The sequence below is a fragment of the Molothrus aeneus genome, chromosome 5, assembly GCF_037042795.1.
Source record: "Molothrus aeneus isolate 106 chromosome 5, BPBGC_Maene_1.0, whole genome shotgun sequence".
Taxonomy (NCBI): Eukaryota; Metazoa; Chordata; class Aves; order Passeriformes; family Icteridae; genus Molothrus; species Molothrus aeneus.
In genome coordinates this window covers 69,004,715-69,024,539 of record NC_089650.1, presented here as the reverse complement: position 1 = coordinate 69,024,539, position 19,825 = coordinate 69,004,715, and the positions used below count along the sequence as shown (strand labels likewise).

At 49.9% G+C, this 19,825-nt stretch overlaps 1 protein-coding gene across 1 annotated transcript in view; it reads right to left on the bottom strand.

Moving 5' to 3' along the window:
• The window catches only part of LOC136557330 (collagen alpha-1(VII) chain-like), a 95,873-nt gene that overhangs the window by 30,184 nt on the left and 45,864 nt on the right, over positions 1-19,825 (bottom strand). Inside the window, exons 43-58 of the mRNA XM_066551065.1 lie at positions 19,251-19,295; positions 18,832-18,903; positions 17,767-17,820; positions 16,300-16,338; positions 16,094-16,129; positions 14,159-14,284; positions 11,287-11,403; positions 9,617-9,730; positions 5,338-5,526; positions 4,489-4,524; positions 3,951-3,995; positions 3,373-3,417; positions 2,930-2,974; positions 1,577-1,612; positions 779-838; positions 59-184 (exon numbers count right to left, since the gene is read on the bottom strand). Coding sequence (XP_066407162.1) covers positions 59-184; positions 779-838; positions 1,577-1,612; positions 2,930-2,974; positions 3,373-3,417; positions 3,951-3,995; positions 4,489-4,524; positions 5,338-5,526; positions 9,617-9,730; positions 11,287-11,403; positions 14,159-14,284; positions 16,094-16,129; positions 16,300-16,338; positions 17,767-17,820; positions 18,832-18,903; positions 19,251-19,295 — 1,185 coding nt within the window. The remainder of the gene's footprint in view (positions 1-58; positions 185-778; positions 839-1,576; positions 1,613-2,929; positions 2,975-3,372; positions 3,418-3,950; positions 3,996-4,488; positions 4,525-5,337; positions 5,527-9,616; positions 9,731-11,286; positions 11,404-14,158; positions 14,285-16,093; positions 16,130-16,299; positions 16,339-17,766; positions 17,821-18,831; positions 18,904-19,250; positions 19,296-19,825) is intronic.

The window sequence follows — 19,825 nt, the reverse complement described above, 5'->3', positions numbered from 1 at the left end:
CAGTTTGCTCACTGCGGTCACCTTGAGGTGACAAACACAGCCCATGGTGTCTCCTCACCTTCTGTCCAGGAATTCCGGGCAGACCTGGAGCCCCTCTGTCCCCCTGGGATCCGGGAGTGCCGGCGTTGCCACGGATTCCTTGGATGCCCTGAGCTCCTGGAGGTCCCGGGGCCCCTGGCTCGCCCTGGAGAGGGAATCACAGGGAATTGGGATATTGGGTGGGATTTGCTGGAGCTCCTGGGGAAAATCTGGGATGTCTCCTTGAATTCCCACGATCAGCACATGGAATTTGGGACATTCCAGTCCTGATCCATGAAGGGATCCAAGGGCTGGTGGAATTGTGACCAAACTTTGGGATGTCTTTTCTTCCCAAGTTTTGGTGACAAAAGGGCTTTTCCGTGGCTAAATAAGGATAGAGCCTTTGGCTCCTGGCCTGTGGTGAATTCAAACATCCCAGGGATCCCAGCAGCTCATTCCTGTCGAGCCCACAATTCCCTGGATTTTTTGCCCAGCCTGAGATGTCCGTGCTGATTAGAGAGAGGTCAGCCCCAACCCTTCCATGATTCCATTTTTATCCTCAGGATCTCCCTCTGGAATGGCCCTTTGGAGGACACAGCGCATTCCCTCTATCCCAAATCCTTCTCCTGCCTTTCCAGGATGATTTTGGTGCTTGCTCTTTGCAGCCACTTCCGTGCTCCACACCCAGCAGTAGAAAACCAGGATGGCAAAGAGGAAAAACCCAGGAAAAACAAAAATTCCAAGCGAGATTCAACCTTACCTTAAATCCAGGTGCTCCAGCCTGGCCAATGGGACCTCTGAACCCAATTCCAGGCTCTCCCTGTGAAAGGAAAGTCAGGAAAAATCAGGAATTCTCCTTCCAGTGTAAACCCAGCACAGGGAGAGTGTGGTTCGTGCTGCTCCGTGGAGATCCAGCTGAAATCCCACGGAGCTGATCCCATTCCGAGGGCTCCTGCAGAGCCTTCATCTCTCCTCTGGATGAGACAGAGCTGCTGGGAATCAGCTCTGGAAAAGAGGGAGCTGGAATGTTCCTGGGAATGGGATCCCAGGATTCTGGGTCAGACTGATTCCTTGGCATTATTCCCAAGGTGTCCTGTCCCTGTGATTCTCCTGGAATATTCCTGGGAACGTTATCCCAGGATTCTGGGTCAGACTCATTCCCTGGCATTCATGGCTCATTCCCAAGGTGTCCTGTCCATGTGATCCTCCTGAAATATTCCTGGAATGGTATCCCAGAACTCTGGGATGCCATTCCCAGGGTCAAACAGATTCTGGGTCAAACAGATTCCCTGTCATGGCTCATTCCCAAGGTGTCCTGTCCGTGCAATCCTCCTGGAATATTCCCAGGAATGGTATCCCAGGATTCTGGGTCAGACTCATTCCCTGGACTTCATGACTCATTCTCAAGGTGTTCTATCCATGTCATCCTCCTGGAGTCTCCTCCTGGTCCCCAGCCACACCTGAGGAGGTGACCTGGACGCTGATCCCGAGCTGGGAATGTGGGATGTGGGAAAAGGAGGAAAAGTCCCCCCTGGCTGGCACCAGCTTTGTCCTTTACCTTCTGACCTTCTTCCCCTCGGTCTCCTTTGGTTCCCTGGGAATAAAGAGAGGATTCCGAGGTCATGGAATTGTCACCCCTGAGCAGGAGATTTCCAGGGATTCTCTGCCTGGAAAGTGGGAAAAAGGTGGGAAAATGCCCTAATTCCGAGGAATTCAGTGATGGGATGAGAGGGGTGATCAAACACCCACTCAGGTTGTGTCTGGATGAGTGACATCAATCTCCACTTCAGTTATTGGGGTTTTTGGCTAATTTTAAGATAATCGCTTTAAAAAAATTATGTAAATAATTATTATAAAATAATAAATATTATATAAAATAATTATATAAATAATTATTATAAAAGCATAATTAATTGCTTTAAAAATTATTGCTTTAAAACAAATTAATTATTTTTCAAACACCAAAATAATTAATTTAAATTAATTTAATTACTTCGGTATCATGCACTGTTCTGTCCTGTCCTGGGAGTTTCAGCTTCTCCATGATAAATAATTCTGATGAAGATCTTTTTTATCTAATTATTTATTAATAATAAATAATTAGACAAAAAGAGTTTAATCAGAAATCATAAATAATTAGTAATTAAATAATAAATAATTAAATATCAAACAAATAACTATTAAAATAAATAAATAAATAAATAAATAAATAAAAACAACAAATAATTATTTTTTTATGTCAATATTTTTGGTTTGCCATCATTAGTCCTGCTGGACAGCAGCTCTTTAATTCCTTGGATTTAATTCATTGATATCCCAGGGCTGGGATTGGATCCAGCCCCACCCAGGCTGCTCTCGGAGGAGATTCCCAAATAAACTTTGGAGCCAATTCCAGCACTCCCCTTCTCTCCAGGTGCTCCCCCATCCCCAGGCTGTCCCTGCAAGACAAAATTCCCTTTCCAGCCCTTCCTCTTCCCTCCTTTTCTCCCAGGGTTCCATCCAAAATTCCCCATGGGATTCTGCCTTTCGCCAAACCTCCCTTTCTCCTGGAATTCCGTGTCCCGTCCCCCTGGATCTGCCACCTGCTCCCTATAAATTTTCACTGCCCAAAGTGTCCCTGAAATGAGGGGGTTTTTTGTGGCATTTTTTTCCATCCCTGCCCTCATGCCAGGGCTGGAATTTCCTTGTCCATTCCATCTTTTAGTTCTCTTATCCAGCAAAAAACGAACGTTGGGGACCCCCCCTTGAATTTTCGGCGTCATAAAATGCAATAATTCCATCATTTAGGCTGGAAAATTCCTCAAAAATCACTAAATCCAACTTTGAACTTTTGTATTTCCTCCTGGACGTGCCATATGTGTGGGAAACTGCTGGAATTTCAAAGGATCAGGCTGGAAAACCCCATCCCTACCTTTTCTCCTTTGTCTCCACGGGCTCCAGGAGCTCCCATTTCTCCCTGGAAAACAACAAATCCCCAAAAAAAAATCAATCCCAAAAATTCATTATTCCTTGGAATTTCCCTTCCCTCTTTGCACCACTTGAATTTTTGGAATTGTAGGATAGAATAATTCCATCATTTAGGTGGGAAAATTCCTCAAAAATCACTAAATCCAACTCTCAAATTTTGGATTTCCTCCTGAGCGTGGCAGATATGTGGGAAACTGCTGGAATTTGGAAAAAAAAAAAACAAACAAAACCAAACCAGGAAGATTTGGGGATAAAGGTGGGAATGGACCAATCCCAGTTTCCACTGATTGTCCTCTCCGTGAGCGTATTCCCAACCGCCTTTCCCTTTCCAGACCCTCTCAACACAGGGAATTCTGGTTTGAAAGATCAGGAAAACCCCATCCCTACCTTTTCTCCTTTGTCTCCACGGGATCCAGGAGCTCCCACGTCTCCCTGGAAAACAACCAATCCCCAAAATAGTCAATCCCAAAAATTCATTATTCCAAGGAATTTTCCCTTCCCTCTTTGCAGCAAGTGGGTGCTGCCCCTATTCCTGCTGCAGTTCTTGGCAAATATCCATGGAGGAATCCCTGAATTCCACCACCCACATTCCCACAACGGATTGGGAATTCTCCTTTGCAGTGGGAATGCAGAGGGAAAAGCACAAATCCTGGAGCAAAGGAAAAATCCAGGGTTTCCCTATCCGAGGATACTAAAGGATGTTAAAGAATTCCATGATTTTGAAGGAGACAGGAGGAATCCCAAACTGATTGAGAATTCCCAAAACACAAATCCCATGTTTGGATCAGCTGTGAAAGATTCCACCCTGGAATTCCTGCTCATCACCGATGGCAGAACTGGTGATTTCACCTCAATTTTCCTGATTTTTTTCCCTGTGATTCCTCAGTTTCCAAAGTGAGGCAGCTCTGGGAAAACGGATCATTATCCTGGGAATGCACATTAAAATGTGGGATAAAAGCACTGACCTTTGGGCCAGGGGAGGAGGGATCTGCTGGGCCACTTCCCTCCTTCTGCAAGGAAAAAGGCACTGGGATGGGATGGGATCCGTGGGATGGGATCCATGGGATGGGATGGGATCCATGGGATGGAATGGGATCCATGGGATGGAATGGGATCCATGGGATCCATGGGATGGGATGGGATCTGTGGGATGGGATCAATGGAATGGGATCAGTGGGATGGGATGGGATCCATGGGATGGAATGAGATCCATGGGATGGGATGGGGTGGGATCCATGGGATGGGATGCATGGGATGGGATCATGGGATCCACAAGATGGGATGGAACGGGATAGGATTCATGGGATTGGATCCATGGGATTCATGAGATGGGATGGGATCCATGGGGTCCATTGGATCCATGGGATGGGATGGGATCCATGGGGTCCATTGGATCCATGGGATGGGATGGGATAGGATCCGTGGGGTAGAGTGGGATAAGATGGGAGAAAGGAGCAGCTGCCTCCTCCCTGGGATAAGAGCAGGACAGGAGGAATTCCGTACCTTAATTCTCCTTGGATGATGAGGGCCTGGATATGCCTTGGATTCAAAAAGAGGAGAGGGAATTGTGAGAGCAGCTGGAAAAACTTTTCCTTGAGCCATGGAAAAGACGCCTCTGAGGAACGGGATGTGAGGAAGGAGGTGGGAAATCCCAGAGGGAAGCTGGGGGTTTCCAGGGATCACCAGGATCCCTTGGAGGGTTCCTGGCTGGATTTGGGGTGGCTCCAGGCTCCTCATCTGCTCCAGTCTGGATGGGACATCTGGGAGCTGCCAGGACCAAGGAATTCCTGAGCAATTCCTGAGCAATTCCAGGCTTTTGGCAGTGGCACAGGTGTCCCACTTCAGCCCTGGAATTTCTGGAGAAGGTGTGGATGAGCTCAGCTCATTCCTCTTGGGAATGCAGGGTGAGGGTCACTCCCTGCTTTCAAAGAAATCCATTCACAGGAAAATCATCCTGAATTTCCCATCCATTCCTCCTGGGAATAGGAATTTTTGCTCCTATATTTTTTTATAAAAATCAACTTTTTTTCCCCCCATTTCTGGGATCTTGTGTTAAGATCCCTGGAATGTCCAGGTGTGTCAGGAATGGGCACGTTTATCACCACCCACCCTCACAGGGAAATGCCTTTGACATTCCAAGGGGATTCCAGTTGTTCTGTTTTCCCCAAAACCCAGATTATTCTGTTCCCTCATTTCCCTGGATAAATTCACGGAGAAGGATCTGTTTGTCCGTGAAAAATGGTTCCTGCAGCACCTGTTTCCTGCTTTATTTATGGATATTTATCCCTAAATTTCCACATTCATCGCGTCTTTACCCAGGTGGGAGAATAAGGGCCCACTTCCATTGCTCACCGTGGATCCCAACGGGAATTTCCGAGCTCCTGGAGCACCAGGGGGATGAGCTGGTGGTGGAGCCGCCAGGGAAGGGGCACTGCTTCCTCCTGGATCACAGGGATGACTCTGGAATGGGATCCTTACAGGGTGGGATCTCCTGGATCTGTGCCTCGGGATCGCGGAGCCGCTGTCGGAATTCCCATTTTCCTGTGGGAAGGGAAACACAGCACCTGATATATGGACAGGGAATGGTTTAAAAACCAACAGAGGGGAGCACTGGATTGGATGGGAGGAAAAAATTCCTTACCCAGGGAATGGGGAGGCCCTGGGAAAGGTTTCCTGGAGAAATTGTGGATTCCCCATCCCTGGAAGTGTCCAAGGTGAGGTTGGGTGGGGCTTGGGAGAACCTGGGATAGTGGAAGGTGTCCCTGCCCGTGGAACTGGGTGGGCTTTAGGATCTCTCCCACCCCATTCCATGATTCCGTGAATTTCTAATTATAAAATAGTAATATTAACACCAATAAAACCAAAATTATCTTTTCCAACCCTAAGAATTCCATGGTTCCGTTTTCCAGTTTATGTCCAGGCCATAAATCCGCGGCCGTTTCGAAGCAATAAAACCTAAAATATTCCAAAATTGAGCTAAAAATCCCTCCCTGCTCCAGCCATTCCCAGGCAACTCCATGTTTACTGCACCTGGGGCATCCAATTGGAATAAACCATCAATTAATGCCAATTAAGGGCCATATGTTAATCAGCCCCCCGGTGATAATTTGGAATACTTAAGGCACACAAGGTAAGGCAAATAATTCCTGACCTGGTTCCTAAATTGTTCCTGCTTTTCCCTGGCAACAGGAGGCAATGATCCATTGGAAAAATGAGAATATTCCTATCAAGAATATTCCCAGCAATTATTTCCTGAGGCAAATATTTGGGGAATATTTGGATCTGAAAGCAGAAATTTGAATTTATTGGCCATAAATGTCCTGAGATCTTCCAGGAGCACAAGAAGGAGAAGGAAAAATCAGGATTTGGTGCAGTTATTTAGGGATATTACTTTTTTTTTAAATTTTATTTTTATATACTACATATTATATATATAATTTATAAATTTTTATATTTATTTTTCTTTCCCCCCCCCCCCCAATAATTTAACGGCTTTTTAGATGGTTTAAGCAGGGAAAATGAATCCTAAACTCCCAGGGAATGTTGGTGAGTGCAGCTTGGTGAGGTTTTCAGGGATGTTCATCCTTTTTTCCTGGATTTTAAAAAACCCACGGGATAATTCCACCTCATGGATAATGAACCCAGCAAATTTCTGGCTCACAAGGGGGAAAAAAACCCCATTTTTTGAGCCAATTAAAACTGGAATTCTTTACTGGAAGAGGATGAGGGGAAAAGGGATAAAAGAGGGATGAAGGATAGGGTAGCACGGGGAGAACCCATCCAGGGTGGGATTTTTTGGGATAAAGGAGGGAAAATCCCCCAGAGGTGGCACCATGGGATGGCACCACTGCTCATTTCCCTGGGAATGGCTCTAAAATGCTCCACAGATCCTCATGGAGGTGATTCCAGAGATTCCAGAGGTTGCCAAGACCTGGTTGAGGTTTGAAATGGATCCCATTTGCTGGGAAATCTCCCTGGGTAATGAGATTCCATTAATTCCGTAATTCCTCTGTAATTTTGGCAGTTTCCTGCTCCAGGAATGAGGCACTTCCAAGAAAAACTGGGAGGCTGCTGCTTCCTCGAGGAATGATTTGTTGCTGGCGGGGCGGGGGAGGGGGAAAGGAAGGAAAAGAGGGAAGGGAAAAAAAGGAGGGAAAATGTAAATAAAAGGGAGAGGAAAAAAAATATTCCTGCAGGAAAGAAAAGGGAAAAAAAGAAAAAAAAAAAAAGAGAGGATTTCAGGGAGGAAAATGAAGCAATTGTGGGTTTATCCTTATGGAGATGAGGGGGATTTATCCAAATGAACTCTGGAAAGAAATAAGCTGAAATCCAGGGATGGAGGACAGGAATTTTTTGGGATGGTCCCATAAACCCAAAGCAGAGGCTCATCCATGGGTGAGTATCCAGCCCTGCTCTGGACACGCGGATTTGAGCTCATCCCGCTCTTCCCAGGGGTTCCTTTGCTTCCCGTTAACTCCTGCCAGGAATTGCTCCTCAGGGATGGAGCTCCTGGGCTCTTCCAGGTGGAAATTTGTGATTCCTGCTGCTGCTACTGGGAAATCTGTCAGGAAAACTGGCTCCATCCCTCCTTGGCATCTCCAGGATGTGGAGCTGCTCCTTCCCTGCCTTTGGAATCTGCTGTTCCCTTCTCATGAGGATAAATGGGATTTTACTCCAAATGCAAGCAAGGAAAACATCCTTGGGATGCAGATCCTGTCCTGCTGAGGGAGTTTGGAGTATCCTAAAATATTTGTGGGAGTTGTTCTGTGTTGATAAAGCTCCTGATAGAATGGGGATCATCAGGAGCTGCTGGAGGAAATCCAGAGGAACCCATGGAGCTGCTCCAGGGCTGGAGCCAGGCTGGGAGAGCTGGGAATGTTCCCCTGGAGAAGGGAAGGATCCAGGGAGAGCTTCCAGCACATTGCAGGGGCTCCAGGAGAGCTGCAGAGGGACTGGGGCCAAGGCCTGCAGGGACAGCACCCAGGGAATGGCTCCCAGTGCCAGAGGGCAGCCAGGGATGGGATCTTGGCAATGAGGAATTCCTGGCTGGGCTGGGATTGCCAGAGCAGCTGGGGCTGCCCCTGCATCCCTGGCGGTGTCCAAGGAAGGACTGGAGCAGCCTGGGATGGTGGGATTGCAATGGGATGGACATTAAGGTCCCTTCTCACCCAAACTGTTCTGGGATTCTGGGATTTGGGACACTCAGAATCCATCCCAAGGGATTTTTATGGAGGTTGGGGATGGAAAAGGGAAGGGAGACCCTTCCTGGAGTCCTGAGATTCCCAGTGAAGCCCCCGGATCCCAAAATCCCTTCCTAGAGAGGAGTCGGGGTGGGGATGGATCCAATCCCAGGCTGGGAGAACTGGGAATGGAGGGAATTCCCTGGGAGAGGGAGACTGGGCTGGGATTTTGGGAAGGGATTCCCAGAGCAGCTGGGGCTGCCCCTGATCCCTGCAATGTCCAAGGCCAGGCTGGACACTGGGGCTGGGATGGTGGAAGATTCCCTGCCATGGCAGGGGGATGGAATGGGGTGATCCTTAAATCCCTTCCCACCCAACCCATTCCAAACCCGATGGATTTGGGCTCCATCCTCTGTGTTCCTCCAGCCTGACCATTCCCAGGGGAGGGAATTGCTGCATCCAGGAGGAAAAGCAGAGCCCAGGATGCTCTTGGCACATCCCGGCGTCTCCAGAGCCGCGGTTCCCACTCCAGGATTTTCTGTTGGAGCCGGGAGCCCTCTCGTGGCCGCTGGAGCCATCGCGACCCCAGCTCCGTGATTATCCCTGGAATTCATTTCCCGAGCCAGGGCAGGGATAAAGGGACGGGAGCAAAAGGAAGAGCTCGGCAAAGTGGATAAACCAGAGCGGGATTTCCTGGAGCTGCATCTCCCCACTTGCAGTCACTCCCGTCTTGCCATATGAAAATAAAAAATATCCTTGCTGATGCTGTTCCTGCAGCTCCAAGGAAATTTCCCAGGGATTTTTCCCCTTTGCTTTTTAAAGCTGGTGCTGTCCTGCCTCTGGGCATTTCCAAGAATTCCATAGGGATGTCCAAACTGGAGAGTGCTGGGTTTGGAGCAGGATTTGGGAAAGGAATCTCTGCCCAGGAGGGCAGGAAAACAGAGGGAAATGGGATTTTAGGGATCAGAGAAAATCCCCAAATTCTTGCCTGGACCCTAAAATCCTCCTCTTTAAATGACTCAGATGCTCCAGAGCACAGCAGGAATATCCTGGAATATCTGTGGGATATCCTGAGACCATATCCAGTAAGTTCCATACCCATGGAAAGTGGGACGGAAAAGGGAATGTCCTGTAGGAGGCATATTTTAAATTCCCTGTTTGGAATCTGCATTATCCCTGCTTTAAAAGTCTTGGGAACCATCAACTTTTCAGTCAACCAAGCTGGAATAACACAAGGATGGGATCAGATAAAATGGGATTATCCTGGTTTTCCCCCCAAAACTGTGGAATTAACCAACAAAACATTTCCCAAGGGATTTTTGTCGCTGCCAAAGGGATTTTTTTTTCCCTGCCCATTCCAGGAGTTCTGGTGTTCTCCAGGGATATGGAGAAGCCTCCCCCAGGATTAAGATTTGCATCCCAGTCCCTCTGAAATCCTTGGAAAATCGTACCTGGCTGGTGTCCTGCTGGGCTTGTCCTTCCAGCCTCTCCTCCAAGGGCTGCAGGATATCCAGGGAATGGTTTTCCTGCAGATCTCCTGGATGTGGTGGGGGCACAGCCAAGCTCTGCAGAGAGGGATGGATAAACACTCACAAAATTCCATTAATTACTGGAAAAACTGGAAAAAAATGGACAGCAGGGCCCTTTCCCAGGCCCTGACACTGATCCATGCAGAAATCCTTTCTCTAATTTCATTTTCCATTGCAATAAAACAGGGGCAAAACTCAGAATTGCAGTGATCTGCCCAGTCAGGCTCTGGGAATTTTAACTCCTTTGCACCCATCCAATCAGTGCCAATGGAAAAGGCAGGATTCCCTGAGGGAATTCCTTCCCTGAGGGACTGAGGGATGCTCTGATGGTCCCAAATCCTTTTTTTCTGGTTTGGGTTGGGCTCCCCAAGCTCAACAGAGGCAGTTTTGGGGTCTCTGTATCCCAAATCCCAACTTTTGCTGGCTCCAGGGTTGTGTCTCTTGGAGCAAACCACCCCTCTCAAGCTCCTAAAATGTCCTGAACCAGCTTGGAAAAACCTGGGAAGAACCTGAGGACATGGGAGGAACCTGGGGCTGAGGGGGAATGTCCTGTCCCACCTTGTCCAGGTCTCTGAGCAATTGGATCATCTTGATCCAGCCACAGAGGGAGATAAAACCCCAGGAGATGCCTCCCACAGGAAGCCCAGCATGGAGAGAAGCCTTAAAATTGTGGATAAATTCCTGATTCCCACAAATAGGAGCTGTTAATTGGGATGGCTGGAATTTGTCTGGTTACTCCAAATGAGGGCTCTGGAGTCACAGAATCATGGAATGTCCTGAGTGGGAAGTGACCCACAGGGATCACCCAGTCCCAGGACATCCCAACAATCCCACCCTGTCCCTGGGAGTGTTCTCCAAACGCTCCTGGAGCTCTGGCAGTCCCAGCAGGGACAATCCCAATCCATCCTGACAACGGGATTGGATCCATCCCTGCCAGGGCAGGAGACACTCCAGAGAATCCCAGGATGGAAAAGAATTCCTGGACCATGGAGTCTGAGCTGTGACTGAGCCCTCCTTGTCCCCAACCCAGAGCTCTGAGTGCCACCTCCAGGAATTCCTTGGACACCTCCAGGGATGGTGACTCCAAACCTCCCTGGGCAGTGCCAAGGCCTGAGCCCCTTTCCATGGAAAAATTCCTGCTGATTCCCCCCTGAGCCTGCCCTGGCCCAGCCTGAGGCCGTTCCCTCTGCTCCTGAGCCTCCTTTGCTCCAGGCTCAGCCCCTGCCCAGCTCCCTCAGCCCCTCCTGGCACTCCAGACCCTTCCCAGTTCCCTCAGCCCCTCCTGGTTCTCCAGACCCTTCCCAGCTCCCTCAGCCCCTCCTGGCTCTCCAGACCCTTCCCAGCTCCCTCAGCCCCTCCTGGCTCTCCAGACCCTTCCCAGCTCCCTCAGCCCCTCCAGACCCTTCCCAGCTCCCTCAGCCCCTCCTGGTTCTCCTGACCCTTCCCAGCTCCCTCAGCCTCTCCTGGCTCTCCAGACCCTTCCCAGCTCCGTTCCCTTCCCTGAATGCTCTCCATGTCCTTCCTGATTGGAAGAGCCCCAAACTGGACAAAGTAAAACCCCCAATTTCATCTTTCCTGCTGTTTATTTTCACCTCAGGGATTCCTCCAGACAGCATCACCTCTGGAGTCTCCAGCTCCAGGCTCTGTCCTTCTCCTGCCACCTCGGTCCAGGCCGAGACATGGTGGGAAGTGTGGGACACCAGCGGATCCTGCCACACCAAAACAAAACAAGGGATTGGTGTGACAGTGACAGCCCCGGATCCTGCCACACCAAAAGAAGGGATTGGTGTGACAGTGACAGGCCTGGATCCTGCCACACCAAAAGAAGGGATTGGTGTGACAGTGACAGGCCTGGATCCTGCCACACCAAAACAAACAAGGGATTGGTGTGAGAGTGACAGGCCTGGATCCTGCCACACCAAAACAAAAGAAGGGATTGGTGTGAGAGTGACAGGCCTGGATCCTGCCACACCAAAGAAGGGATTGGTGTGAGAGTGACAGCCCCGGATCCTGCCACACCAAAGCAAAACAAGGGATTGGTGTGACAGTGACAGGCCTGGATCCTGCCACACCAAAACAAGGGATTGGTGTGACAGTGACAGCCCCGGATCCTGCCACACCAAAACAAACAAGGGATAGGTGTGACAGTGACAGGCCTGGATCCTGCCACACCAAAACAAGGGATTGGTGTGACAGTGACAGCCCCGGATCCTGCCACACCACAACAAGGGATTGGTGTGACAGTGACAGCCCCGGATCCTGCCACACCAAAGCAAAACAAGGGATTGGTGTGACAGTGACAGGCCTGGATCCTGCCACACCAAAACAAGGGATTGGTGTGACAGTGACAGGCCTGGATCCTGCCACACCAAAAGAAGGGATTGGTGTGACAGTGACAGGCCTGGATCCTGCCACACCAAAACAAGGGATTGGTGTGACAGTGACAGGCCTGGATCCTGCCACACCAAAAGAAGGGATTGGTGTGACAGTGACAGCCCCGGATCCTGCCACACCAAAACAAGGGATTGGTGTGAGAGTGACAGCCCCGGACCCTGCCACACCAAAAGAAAACAAGGGATTGGTGTGAGAGTGACAGCCCCGGATCCTGCCACACCAAAACAAAACAAGGGATTGGTGTGAGAGTGACAGCCCCGGATCCTGCCACACCAAAACAAGGGATTGGTGTGACAGTGACAGCCCCGGATCCTGCCACACCAAAACAAACAAGGGATTGGTGTGACAGTGACAGGCCTGGATCCTGCCACACCAAAAGAAGGGATTGGTGTGACAGTGACAGGCCTGGATCCTGCCACACCAAAACAAACAAGGGATTAGTGTGACAGTGACAGGCCTGGATCCTGCCACACCAAAACAAGGGATTGGTGTGACAGTGACAGCCCCGGATCCTGCCACACCACAACAAGGGATTGGTGTGACAGTGACAGCCCTGGATCCTGCCACACCAAAGCAAAACAAGGGATTGGTGTGAGAGTGACAGGCCTGGATCCTGCCACACCAAAGAAGGGATTGGTGTGACAGTGACAGCCCCGGATCCTGCCACACCAAAACAAAACAAGGGATTGCTGTGACAGTGACAGGCCTGGATCCTGCCACACCAAAACAAAACAAGGGATTGGTGTGACAGTGACAGGCCTGGATCCTGCCACACCAAAAGAAGGGATTGGTGTGAGAGTGACAGCCCCGGATCCTGCCACACCACAACAAGGGATTGGTGTGACAGTGACAGCCCCGGATCCTGCCACACCACAACAAGGGATTGGTGTGACAGTGACAGGCCTGGATCCTGCCACACCAAAACAAGGGATTGGTGTGACAGTGACAGCCCCGGATCCTGCCACATCAAAACAAAACAAGGGATTGGTGTGACAGTGACAGGCCTGGATCCTGCCACATCAAAACAAAACAAGGGATTGGTGTGACAGTGACAGCCCTGGATCCTGCCACACCACAACAAGGGATTGGTGTGACAGTGACAGCCCCGGATCCTGCCACACCACAACAAGGGATTGGTGTGACAGTGACAGCCCCTGATCCTGCCACACAAAAACAAGGGATTGGTGTGACAGTGACAGCCCCGGATCCTGCCACAGCAAAACAAAACAAGGGATTGGTGTGACAGTGACAGGCCTGGATCCTGCCACACCAAAACAAAACAAGGGATTGGTGTGACAGTGACAGCCCCGGATCCTGCCACACCAAAACAAAACAAGGGATTGGTGTGACAGTGACAGCCCCAAGCTCCCAGGAACCACACCCGTGAGGAGCTGGGTCCTGGTGGCTTCATCCCAACCTTTCCCAGCTTCCAGCATGCTCTGTCCCATTGGTGACATTTCTGAGCCAGGATGGGGTGAGTGGGCAGCAATTCCTTGCTGGCCACATCCAAACTTCCCTTCCAAGGAATCTTCCTCCCTCCCTGGGATCCTTTTTACTGTCAAGACCCCACTCATGACCCCTTTTGGTGCCTCCAGCCCCACACCCACCACTCCAAAACCTCCCAGAGGGCACAAGGACACTTTGGTGGCCTTGGGAATGGCTCCTATGGACAACAAATGATTGAATGGCAATGATTGAATTTCCTACAAGACATTGGGAATGATTCCTTCATTCCCATTAAAAAATGAATGTTTTGTACCCCTTTATCCCAAAGATCCCAGATCCTGGTGCCAGCCACAGCCTCTCCCAAGCCACCATGACCTGCTTGAGGACAGAGGTGACCCTGATGGCTTTGGTGGCTTTGGGAATGGCTCCTATGGACAACAATGACTGATTCCTTCATTCCCATGTTTTGTATCCCTTCATCCCAAAGATTCCAGATCCTGGTGCCAGCCACAGCCTCTCCCAAGCCACCATGACGACAGAGGTGACCCCGATGGCTTTGGTGGCTCGTTCCCACCTCCCTCACTCCCTGGAGGGCTGCCACCCCTGGCAGCTGAGGTGACTCACGGTGACAGGCACGGCTGCCTGGTTTTCCATGGGAGTTCTGCTTGTCCTGGAGCCGCCCTGGTGCCACAGGAGCCCGTCCAGCCCGTCCCGCAGGATCGCCTCGGAGAGCTCCCTCAGCAGCGCCAGCTGGGGTTGCGGTGTGATTTCAGGGTTTGCCTCAGAACCTCGGGCCCCTCCCCTGATAATTCCCTGCCAGCTGTGTCAGTCATCCCTCCTTTCCCCTCCCAGCACTGTCTGTCAATCCTGGCATTCCAGAAGGGATTGGCAGTTTCAAAGGATGCCCTCTACTCCTGGGGGCATTGGGCCATCCAGGTGTACTTTGTCCCTTGTACCTGGCTGGTGGCTCCCTACTCCTTCCCTGCCCCTCTCCCCGGGGTTAAAAGGAACAGCAACCACATGGTTCAGGGAGTTCTGTTGGAGCTGTGGGCCAGAATAAACCTCTGGACTGAAACCCTCCATCAGAACTGACTCCTTTCCTTCACCATCACCTTGATCACCTAAATCCTGGAATTCCAGAAGGGCAGATTCAAAGGATGCCCTCTACTCCTGGGGGGCATTGGGCCACTTAGGTGTCCTTTGTCCCTCGTACCTGGCTGGTGGCTCCCTACCCCTTCCCTGCCCCTCTCCCCGGGGTTAAAAGGAACAGCAACCACACAGTTTGGGAGTTCTGTTGGAGCTGTTGCTGGATTCAGAGGCCTGAGGGCCAGAATAAAGCTCTGGATCCAAACCCTCCATCAGAACCGACTCCTTTCCTTCACCATCGCCTCAAAGCTTCTCCAGCAGAGGGAAACCCAAGGAGCAGCCCCTGTTATGGGGGGAAGCTCCATCCCAGCACCACCAGAGCTCCTGCAAGCCTGGACTTGCCTCCAAGTGCCCAGCTGCAGCACCCAGCCAGCCAAAAGTGTCTGTGGGGTGAAACACCACACACCCAGCCAGGCAAAAGTGTCTGTGGGGTGAAACACCACACACCCAGGCAGCCAAAGGTGTCTGTGGGGTGAAACACCACACACCCAGGCAGCCAAAAGTGTCTGTGGGGTTGAAACACCACACACCCAGGCAGCCAAAAGTGTCTGTGGGGTTGAAACACCACACACCCAGCCAGGCAATAGTGTCTGTGGGGTGAAACACCACACCTGCCACTTTTTGGTTCAGCACCAAAGGCCAGACGAGCTCAGGCATGTCCCATCTGGCTATATTGGTATTATTCCAATAAGCTGGAACCAGTGCACACCAGTGAGGCAGCCCAGTGCCACCCTCCTGTCCCCAGCATGTGACAATCCAAGGGCAGCCACCCCAAAACAAGGAGTGATGGATTCCCAGGGGCTCACAGGGACAGCCCTGGTTTAAATACCTGGTTTGGGATCAAGGAGATGATCCATGGACCTTTTGTGGGGTCTGTCCCCATCCTAAATAAAAACCCCACATTTGTGGCCTTTCAGGACTTAAAGAGGAGGGAGAGTGGGAAAAATTCCCTTTTCCCATGGGAATATGGGGATATGGCAAGAGGGCAGGGTTTTAAATGCAATGAGGATTTAGGTTGGATATTGAGAAGGTATTTTTCATTGGGAGGGTGGGGAGGAGCTGGAATGGAATTCCCAGAGAAGCTGTGACTGCTCCATCCCTTGGAAGTGTCCAAGGTCAGGCTGGATGGGGTTTGGAACAACCTGGGATAGTGGGAGGTGTTGGGGTTGGAATTGGATGGGCTTTAAGGTCCACGTGTCGCTGTCACAGGGGCCTCAAAGCCACCACCCACCCCATAAAATGGCAGCAAAAAATCTGTCCCAGAAATACCTAAATTCAACCTGGAAAAGGAAATGGAATGAACCTTCCTGGGATTGCTGGGGGAGCAAATGCCACCTCCAGGATTCCAGAGGGAAGCGATGGAAAAGCCAAATTACAGTCCCTGGTCAGGAGGAAGGACAAAGGATCTCCTACCTTGATCCCGTACGCTTCAAAAAGCCTCTCCAGGTCCTGCAAGGGGAGAGAAAAGTCCCAGCTTCTCCCCTCCTCTGCTCTCCAGGAGGTTTCTCCTGGAGGTGGCTGATGGCCAAGGGGACACACATTGGGTCCCCTCTGCCATCCCAACCCAGAGGGGGAGGCGATTCCAACATTTATGTGGTCTTTAACTTTGATTTATTTACCTTCATTTCCACTCCTCTTCCTGGTGGGCCAGGTTCTCCCTTGGAATAAACAAGATCAGCTCATTAATTCCATCATTTCCATGAGGAGAAAAAGAGCAAGGGGGGGTAATCCCATATCTGACCCTTCGTCTGCCACCAGCCCACTCCATAATCCTGGATAAATCCCATTTAAGGGGTTTGAGTTCCACCCTGCTCCCTCCCTCCTCCACTGGACACAGGCACAGACGGAATTTTTGGAAAAGCCTGGCCCATGAGCAGCATCCACGTGAGGTTTGGGCCAGAGCTTTGCTCCATCCCTTTCTCCACCTCTTGGCCATGGGGGAAAGGAAAGATTGTTGAGATCCCTCCCTGCCACCAGCCCACTCCATAATCCTGGATAAATCCCATTTGGGGGTTTGAGTTCCACCCTGCTCCCTCCCTCCTCCACTGGACACAGGCACAGCTGTATTTTGTAGGGACAGCCTGGCCCATGAGCAGCATCCACGTGAGGTTTGGGCCAGAGCTTTGCTCCATCCCCTTCTCCACTTGGCCACAAACATGTGGGAAATGAAAGATTGTTGAGGTCCCTCGGTGCCACCAGTGCCACCAGTGCAGAGGACACCAAGGAGGACGATGGCCAAGGTGTCCCCGTAGCTGGTGGTCCCTTCTGGAGGTGGCCATGGTGCTGCTGGCCCCACACGTGGCTGGGTCCCACACCTCCAGCAGGATGGGCTCCCACAGAACGTCACGGCGATGGAATTCCATCTCCAGGCCAGAGATCTTGGATCATGCAGGGATAAAATCATGGATGAGCTGCAGGGGCTTGGGAAGGTCCAGCCTGGAGGCTCCTGGGGTGAGGAACATGGGCTGAGGTGGGGCTGAGCTGCCTCTCTGAGGGGCTTCATTTCACTGAAATCCGAGTTCTGCACTGACAGATTCCGGTGGAATGAAGGGCACCAGGAAGGCCCCGAGGGCATCTCCAGCCAAGGTGTGCCAGGGAGAACTTGGGATGCCTCTTCCCTGGATAAGTCTTTGCTTTTCCAAAGGTCTGGATCTCGTGGCAACCAGGAAATCTCCCCACTGGTGCTGCTTCCTGCAGCATTTTCCTCTCCATTCAGCAAAAAGCTGCTCCCACCTCTAAAGATCTTGGATGTGTGGGATCCGAAGCCATTCCTCCTTCCAACCCTTTCCATGGGTTGGGGTCCTCCTTCTTCAGCTTGCAGGAGGAGGGAAGGAAGGAATAATCTGTGAACATTCCAGAAATTTATCCTGTTTGGCTCCTGAAGAACATTCTTCTTCCCAAAGAAGCTCTGTGGAGATGTGGGACCATGGCCCCGGACCCACCACGAGTTCCTGAGCCCATCCCAGGAGCTCTGCTTTGAAATCCCATACTTTTGGGGAGTCAGAGGAGACCTCAGATGGGTTTTCCTCCCCTCTGACCTGCCCGAGGTGGTGGCACCACCACAGAAACGTGGACTCAGGACCTACCTTTGGGCCTGGGGGGCCTCTTTCACCTCTCGGGCCATCCTTCCCAGGATCTCCCTGAAAACCAGCAGGAATGTGTTAGTTCCCCTCCAAAATTCCCATTTCCCGGGTGCTGATCCCAAATTAACACCACCTTTTCCAGAGGGACCGACCAACCCCTTCTCATGTCTCCCTAATTCCTGTTTTTAGGTTAAATTAGGAGCAAGTCTGCTCTCCACTCAAAGCTTGACCTCCAGAAGGGCTCATGTTCCTGGCAGTTCTCCTGCTTTTCCTGGCTTTTCCTTTGCTATCCCACCTGGAATAATGGAATTACCTCTCGTGCAACCCAAATTTTGCTTTTATTTCCCTGCCACCACATCTTAGCTGAGGAAGCAACACCATTTCTTTGGGAAAGCCTGGGGTTGGATCTGTTTTGGATTCATGGGGATATTTCCTGCAGCTTTTCTCCCAATCCCACTTTTCCTGTGACTCAGGACACGAGTCTTGCAGGCAAATCAGGAATGGCTGCAAAGGATCCATCCAAAAACACTCTTTGGACCTCTGGGAATGAGTTTTTCCTCCCAGCACAGCAAAATTTCTTGGGACTTGCTGCTGTGGCTGCTCTACCTCGTGTCCTTCCCTGTCCCCACAAAATAAACAGCAGGAATAGATAAAATTCAAAAGAAATAAAATAATTTAAAAAAATAAAAAATTAAATATTATAAGTTAAATAATTTTATAGAATAAATTGAATAAAGTAAATTAAATAATAAAGTAAATTAAATAATTAAATTAAAAATTTAAACTCTCAGTTCTTGCTGAAATGGCCACAGGGAAAATGGTGGGAGAAGGGGAGGAGCTGCTTTGATATTTTTGGGAATCTCCTGAATAGGATTTAGGTAAAGTCATGAGAAACTTGGTAATATTTTCCCTGATTTTTTTTTTTCCACAGGGATGAAAAAAGGATGGAGCGAATCCATCTCTGCTGGATCTATCCACATTGGATCCATCCAACCCCAATCCAAAGAAATAAATAAAAGCTCTCCCAAAATCCACCCTCTCCCAGCTGCTCCTTCAGGGATTCCTTACATCCTTTCCAGGTTCTCCTGGATCTCCTTTCAGTCCTTGTTCTCCAGCTCGCCCTGGGAGTCCAGGAGGACCCTGCAAGAAGAGATTGAGAGAACAAAAAAATCCCAAACAGAGCCCGAGCAGCAGCTCAGAAAAGGAAAATAACAAGGAAAATATAGGTATTTTTCCCCCAGGAAAGGAATATTTGGAAGTGGATATTTCCAAGTGAGGGCTCCCATTGGGATGGAGAAGGGGAACAGAGCACCCCCACCACTCTCCAGGGCAGGAAAATAATATAATATAAAAATATAATATAATTAAAAATATAATATAATATAATAATATAATAATATAATAATATAAAATATAAACATATAAAAATATAATATAATATAATATAATTAATATACTATACTATAATATAATATGGGAATTATTACCCTGATTCCTCTCACTCCTGGCTCTCCAGGAACTCCAGCTTCTCCCTAAAAGAGAGGAGCAGCTTTCCAAATGTTTTCCCATCAAGTGACAGGGATTTTATTGCACTTAAACCTGGAAGAAATGGTTTAAAGGGAGAGAACCAAGTCTATCAAACATTCCAGGGGCTCCAATGGAGGTTAAATCTTTTTAGCCCTGCTTAGTGCTTGGAAAACTGGGATAGAGGCAGGTTTTGGGCTGTCTGGGATGTCTTAAATTAGGGATGGTGCTTTACAGCATTCCCATGAATGAGGAAAAAGGGCCACAAGGTGTGGGGTGACCGGAATATTTAAATTTAGGGTAGGATGAGGTGATTTCCACCAAATCCCACTGGTCTGAGCTCCAGGAGTGTCCGGATAATGATCTCAGGGATGGGGTGGGAGTGTTGGAGTGTCCTGTGCAGGGCCAGGGGTTGGACTGGATGATCCTGGTGGGTCCCTTCCAACTTGGGATATTCTGGGATTCCATTCATGGCACTCTGTTTTCAGCATCTCCCAGGAAAAAAAAAAAACCCCAAAAAAAGCAGTTTACTTCTTTT